Genomic DNA, 6,957 nt, shown 5'->3' on the forward strand with positions numbered 1-6,957 from the left:
CCAGCAGCGCCCCTGCCGGCTGCGAGCAGAACTGCACCGAGGGGAAAGGGCCCGACAGCCGAGAAGGGATGGACTGGGTTCTGGTTCTGTTTGCTGCTGCTGCCAGTGGTGCTGTTTGTTTGCCTTGTTATACATACTAGTAAAGAACTGTTATTCCTTTTCCCATATCTTTGCCTGAAAGCCCCTTAATTTCAAAGTTATAATAATTCAGAGGGAAGGGGGGTCATATTTTTTCCATTCCAAGGGAAATTCCCGCCTTCCTTGGCAGATACCTGTCTTTCAAACCAAGACATTATTGTAACTTTTTTATTATTATTATTATTATTATTTTGTATAAAACCTGCTTTTGCACAGCATCTGACTTAACCATGTATCCAACAGCCAGTCTCAGAGAAATTCACAGCCCTGGAAATGGAGGACAGAGACAAATTGTATGTGCTTCCCTCTGACTCTTCTTGGAAGCTGCAGCTGATCATTGTTTGGACACACAACAGACAGATTAATTCCTCCAGATGTTCCCCATCCACCCTTCCAGAACATTAATGGGCAGGCCAGGGAATGAATGCTTTTAGCAGAAACTTCAGTTTCCTCTGCTGCTTCAGATGAAGTATTTTGTCAGAGTTTTTGTTCTGGAGAACACCTGTTCCGAATGCAGGGAGTCCACACCTCAGAGCAATGCCCCTCCCTGCCACCACCCAACACCTCATGAAGCCTGAAACCATCCATCCAACAACTGCTGATGTGCTATTTCCAAAGAGAATTAGAATCCAGCATTGCTTTTGACTATTTCACCTTACAGGGAAAAGGAAACATTTAAAATTCCGAAAGTATTTAAATGGTTGAGTGGCTTGGAAGGTCAGAAAAAAGATAGTACTTCTCTCGAGCCACAGACGTAAGACAATTTCAGCAAGAGATTTGAACAGGAACTTGTCCATAGTTATGCTTATTCAGGAAACAAACATGTATTAATTTAGGTTACCAAATGTGACAGAATTAGTTGCCTTATTTTTATGTATTCTTGTAGAAAAACTTGGGATGACATTTTTGGGAAGACTCCAGGTAACAAATGCCCATCTTAATTTGAAGAGAAAAGCTGCTTCCCACCAATTCTCAATGCCAGATTATATAAAAACACAGGTGAGGCACTGCTAAAAAACAGGAATTCAGCAGCAGCACCCAAGTGCCCCTGAAAACCATTCAGATAGTTTTGAAAATGCTATCTCTAGTATTATTGGCAGGCTTCCCTCTCATTCCCATTCATGAGTTCCCACTGGGAAAAAATAACCTTCTGCTGGAGCAAGCAGACTTAATCCTATGAAAAGTAAGTGAAGCAAGTACACGTGTTTCCTTCCATGTAGGAATCTACCAGAGAAAGCGAAACAGGATTTGGTCTTCCAACGTGACGAGAATGTTAAAGAGGCATCTGCTTTTTCCAGCTTGAATAATTTCAGCGAAACACATGCCCAGGTGGCAGCCAGGAGGACTGGAATTTCTCAGTTTGGGCTACAGCTACTCTAAGATGTGTGTTGTCCTGCAGCCAAGTATCTCACTCTGAGAAGAAGAGCAGCACTTAGCTGTTTCGCTGGTTTTCCTGCCTGGAGTGACACCAGTTTTCCTGTGGGGTGGACAGGTCACTCCACCTGACCTGAATTTGCTCTCATAATGCCCTTGCCACAAACCAACAGAAAAGAAAAAGCCTGGAAAACCAAAGGTAAAATGGTGGCTCTTCTCCAGTGAAATCCGTGATGAATTTAGCTATTCCCTTTAAGAGAACAAGGAATTCACACAAACAGGTCAACATCCAAATGTCATGCACAAAATCCATGGGAGCTGTTGAATGCAGAAGTTTCGTGAAAGCACTCACTTACATAGGAAAGCCCCACATTTTGTGACAGCCAGCAGAAGAAAGAGACTCTTGATAGGAAAAATATGATTAAAAAAATCAGCATGCCATTAAAACAAGTATAAATACACATTATATTACATGAGTGAAGTGTGTTTTCTTTAGTGTACGTGCCATTTTTTATTAATTCATACACTAAGTGCTAAGGTGTTTTCTAATGCCATTAGGGGGTGCTTTCAGTAAGTAATGGAATAAATAGTTCTTGCATGGTTCTCTTCTGCATCGTGTTCTTGATTTCTTAAGTAAAAGGAAATTGAAGCAAAATACCTCAGATGCCTCCTCCTTCCAAAGCCAGTGCCATGGCACGAAGCTGTGCATCACGTTTCTGAGGCACTCTGGCTCCCCTCGGGTGTGATAAACTGCACTTTGGGCACGATGAGCGAGGAGTTGGTTCTCCGCATGGAGTTGCTCCTCCGAATGGAGTTGTTTCTCCTCATGGAGTTGCGCTTTCTCAGCGAGTTTTGGTGGGACAGCTCGCTCTTCTGCAGGGTCTGGATGAGGATGGAGGGCTTCTCATCGAGCTCCCGGGCACTGCAGCGCGGCGCAGCCACTTTGACGGTGTTGCCAAACTTGGAGTAGTCAACGGCATACACGCCTTCCTCCTCGGTGACGATGGGCACAAAGCGGTGACCCCACAGGATCTCCTCTGCCACGTAGGAGGTTCTCGCCTGTGTTGTGATGCCGGTGGTTTCTACAACCCCTTCCAGTATCACGATGAGCTCCAGGTCCTGGAGCGCCAGGTCGGAAGCGGATATGTCATAAAGAGGACTCCGCTTGTCTATGACGTGACAAATGATCAAGGGAGCCACCAGGAAAATGTTGTTGCTTTCAATGGGGTTATCCACGGGGATATCCACTTGGTGAATGGGTATGACTTCTCCTTCAGGGGTCGTGGTCTTCCTCACGACCTGGATTCTCACCGAGGCGCTGATGATCATGCTCTTCCTCAGGTCCCCCACCCGGAACATGAAGCAGAGCTTGCCATTGCGGACGGCAATGACCGCCTGCCGGCTGAAGATCAGCGTCTCGGCCCGCCGGTGAGCCTGTGCCGTCTTCATGAATATGCAGCCCAGCATGACAGCGTTGATGATCAGCCCCACAATGTTCTGCAGGATCAAGACCGTGATGGCCAGGGGACACTCCTCGGTCATCATCCTGCCCCCAAAGCCAATGGTCACCTGAACTTCGATGGAGAAGAGGAAAGCGGAGGTGAAGGACCTGTAGGGGAAGATTGCACCCAGTTAACTCTCAGGACATGTAGCACAGACTAAGAAGCTGTTAACACGTACTTCCAGAAACAAACTTAAGGACCTATTTGTATGGTTCTAGTACACATAAGCCTTCTGTTAACACCAGCCAAAGCACTGCATGCTAGGTGGCTTAGATTTGTGTGGCTGGTGTGGTGTCTGATGGTGGCAGGGGAGACCTCAGAGCCTGAGCTCCTCAAAGACCATCTGGGTGACCCTGAGCTGCTCAGGGAATCTCTGTCCAGGAGCACAGGCTGCCCACTGGCTTAGTGAACAGCTCTGGAACAGCTGGGCTTTCCACCTTCTCCATCCCATGAAGCTCTTGGTGGAGAGAGGTGGTTTTGGCAAGAGTGGGCAGTCAGCTGGCACACTGAGATCCTTCCACCAGCCTATGCAGGGAAAGGAAACAGGGAAAACTGCAGCATTTCACTCATGCTACCTGAACTGTGACCCAAAATTTCCTGCGGAGGGAGGGGAATGGGGCTTTCCCAGATTTGTGACGCTTCCCAAACCCTTGCTCATCTTGTGACTGAACAGGATGAGGCTGCAGAGAGAGGCCAGTGGCCCCCAGGGTATCCCCTGCACACCCTGGCAGCAGCACAGCCCTGTGACCCAGGGCTTGGGTTTAGCTCACTGCCAGGGAAAGACCAGCTGGAAAATGTCAACACAGAAGTGGGATGTAGAAGTGTGGGTTAAGTTAAATACCCTAAAATGCTATGGTGCTGGATGTCAGAAAATGCTGTCCACAAACTTCCCAAAATACTTTATAGTAGCCACAAAGTCATATCCCCTGTATAAATCAGGGTCCTTAACTTCCTTTTATATTTATTTATTCCTTTATTCCTTCTAGATACATCCTTCAAGCACAATCCAATAAATCTGAAGCATCCCAATGTTTAACAGGGATATACCTGGAAAATATATCCTGCCCATGAAGATAGGTCTTAATCATTCATTTGGTTTGCTCTGCTTTTCAATTAATCTGCTTTTAATTTTTTTTTATTTACTAGCCATATTTTCACTGGTATATCAAGGACACATTCAAGTAGCATAGGCAATACTAGGGATAATTTTCTGTGCAATGAGAAAGTCTATCTTTCAGAAAACCAGCCAGTCTCTGCACAGATATCTTTGAAATAACTCTTTTCTTTTGCCTTTGCTATTTTCCTTAATCATTAATAAGTTCCTTTGTATTGAGGGGGGTAATTTTTGTATTTCACTGTGAAGAAATCAGAGATGAAGGAGTTAATTAATAGAATCCATGGAATGATTTCTTGTGTTCATGAATATTCATTTACATGCAGAATGAAGCTTCTGGATTAAACTTCATTCAGCTTAAAAATCCATCCAGTAAATAACCTGACTTCCCTTAGCAATATTATTTCTTTCAAAAAAAAAAAAAGAAAAAAAGAAAAAAAGAAAGAAATCCACGTTTTTAACAGTGGAAGTAAGTGAAAGAGCAAGTTTGTAAAGCATTTTGACCATGTGAAATGGGAGAGAGTAAGTGCAAATCACACTGTTCCCAGGTCCTTCCCCCCAGAGCTGTGTAACAGCTTTCCTTTTTGGATAATGTTTGCTTTCTGTGGCAAAGAGCTGTGAGGCTTAGAAATTTCTGCAGTACTTTGTAAAATGAAAGTGCTGTGCAAGCTCTAGGCACTGGTTAAAATTTCCAAAGCCAGGTTTTCCCATAAATATGTAATGGCATCTACCCAAGAAAGCTCTCCTGAAATATCTGTGGGCCTAAATCTCAGGGGAGTAGCTTAAAAACAATTTGCCATGATTCTGGCATTGCAATACTAAAGATATTTTACACCCAAAACCTTGCCATTCTTAAAGATGTCAGCAGTCACATCATTACTTCATGACTTTGGCCAAAGTGGTAGCCAGATTTCCCTAGGAAAGGAAAAGATTTCCCATGGCTTGGACATTGGACTGGAGCAGCTGCTGCCTGAACACCCCATGAGGGAGGGGTGTGTGTTCTTTGGCATGGGCTAAACCAGAATTTCTATTGACTCATTCACTGTGCTTCCCAGCAGACATCCTGGAAGAGCCACAGGTAGCTACGGGGAGGGAATAGGGGCAGAGTCCTGGCTGTGGATGTGCCTGGCCCCAGTGGCATGAAGCCCCTGGCCCCCAGCTCAGGACCTGTGGGGTGACCCAGCAGCCACACCAAGGGAGCCACCAGCCACGTGCAGGGATGTCCCCTCAGCTGACCCTGACGAGCTGCAGGGCTGTAGCTGTTTGCTAGTTCCGGTTGGACAGATCCCACAAATCCCAGAAATGCCAGGGGTAACGCTCCTGCGGGCGCAAGCTGGGTCATGACATCTCATTTCAGAGGAAACTGCTTGTGGCCAGGCATTGGAGAAGAAATAAAACAGCAACCCCTGCTCCAATTCCCCCCAACCTAGTGAAGGTTAGCTTGGAAAAATCTCCTCTTATTTTACCTCGGAAAATCTCCATTTAGCAAAAGAAGTGTCAAAACAAAGGGAGAATTAAATGCCTGCTACCTCATGGGCCAGATACAATGTCCCTTCAGACTTGATGAGTTGCCTCAAAACTTTGTGTGGGAAAGAAGAGAAGAGAAGTGGATTCTCTGACGTCTCAGAGCACTCTGCAGCCCCCAGACCCTCACAGCACTGCAATGTGTAAAGGCAGATGATCTGGGGCAGTCTGGTGGTAGAGAACCAGGACTTTTCTACCTAAAAACCTAGTGCTACAAAGGCAGATTTAATTGATGAGATCCTGAAGTGATCTTATGGCTTACCCCACCTGCAATTCACAGTCTTCTCTTCCATGTATGTTTGTGTCAGCTTATCAGAGCCTTGACAACTGTTGTGGCTTTGGGGACGGAGAGTAAAATACTTCAACAGGTGACATTTAATCCAGTCATCCCTTAAGCTTTCACTGTCTGACACATCATGCACAGTGTGGAAAGTGCTCCTCTGTCAAACTGCTGGCCTGTGGCTTCACCAAGGTATTTTGAAGCCTCGCATATTTAAGAGTCTCATGGGATTCATCTTGAAACGCACCTAGTTTTGCCCTAAGTGACACATTTCCTGGCACCTGTGGCTGGTGCCCTGCGTGACACCCAGGGCTGGTTCCCTGCCTCGCGGGAACTGCTCTGGAGGGAGCACCTCTCGCTGGCGTGGCGCTGGGGATGCTCCCGCTGCCGTAGACAACGTTACAATACATATAACACATACCCACTCTTGCAGCAGGCTCTTATCTCGACAGGCAATCGAGTTACCCACAGAGTGTGGAGACACATGAAAAGCAGCAGGTCTCCCTCTCTTTCAGATCCTGTAAGGAATCAAAGACATCTACAGTACAGTATTTTCCAAGCCTGGGAGGCTTGCTGAGTTTACGCAATCTAGAGGAAAACACTGCACTTTTCAACTGTCTCAACCAAACATAACGGTTCATGTAAACCAAAAGCTGCACTTCAGACAACGCCAGGACAGCAGGCAGCTCTGTCCCTCCCCGTCCTTCATCCCACCAAACTCTACTTTACCTGACACACGTCACGCACGGTGTCCACTTCGTGCTGTTCAAAGTGTTTTCTGTGCTCGGGTCCATGTCGCCGTGGGCAAAAGCCACCAGCCACCACATCATGGCAAAGAGCAGCCAGCTGCACAGGAAGGACATGGTAAAGATGACCAGCGTGTGACGCCACTTCAGGTCCACCAGGGTGGTGAAGATGTCCTGCAGGAATCGCCCCTGCTCACGGATGTTCTTGTGGGCCAAGTTGCATGCGCCATTCTTGGCGATGAAGCGGGCTTTGCGTGGCCGGTCGCGGATGCGCGGCTT

The 6,957-nt window shown here is 46.6% G+C and overlaps 1 protein-coding gene across 2 annotated transcripts; it reads right to left on the minus strand.

Moving 5' to 3' along the window:
• Nucleotides 1-291: 291 nt before the first annotated feature.
• On the minus strand, nt 292-6,957 carry KCNJ8 (potassium voltage-gated channel subfamily J member 8). Of its 2 annotated transcripts, XM_017745863.1 has the most exons (3): nt 6,662-6,779; nt 6,354-6,450; nt 292-3,121 (listed from the first exon to the last, which is right to left on the minus strand). In XM_017745863.1, the coding sequence occupies exons 2-3, from the start codon at nt 6,416-6,418 to the stop codon at nt 2,221-2,223; spliced, it is 966 nt and encodes a 321-aa protein (XP_017601352.1). In that variant the 5' UTR covers nt 6,419-6,450; nt 6,662-6,779; the 3' UTR covers nt 292-2,220. The 2 variants fall into 2 exon arrangements, with proteins under 2 accessions (XP_017601352.1, XP_008640679.1); XM_008642457.2 differs by lacking the exon at nt 6,354-6,450 and having other exon boundaries at nt 6,662-6,957.

Source organism: Corvus brachyrhynchos, unplaced genomic scaffold (genome assembly GCF_000691975.1).
Source record: "Corvus brachyrhynchos isolate BGI_N302 unplaced genomic scaffold, ASM69197v1 scaffold209, whole genome shotgun sequence".
Lineage (NCBI taxonomy): Eukaryota > Metazoa > Chordata > Aves > Passeriformes > Corvidae > Corvus > Corvus brachyrhynchos.

Bases quoted from the DNA above. Each gene is read 5' to 3' on its own strand.
- KCNJ8 (XM_008642457.2), bottom strand. From the start codon at position 6,795: ATGTCCTTCCTGTGCAGCTGGCTGCTCTTTGCCATGATGTGGTGGCTG. The intron at 3,122-6,661 runs GTAAAGTAGAGT...CTTCCCCTACAG, and splicing joins CCGTGCGTGACGTGTGTCAG to GTCCTTCACCTCCGCTTTCC.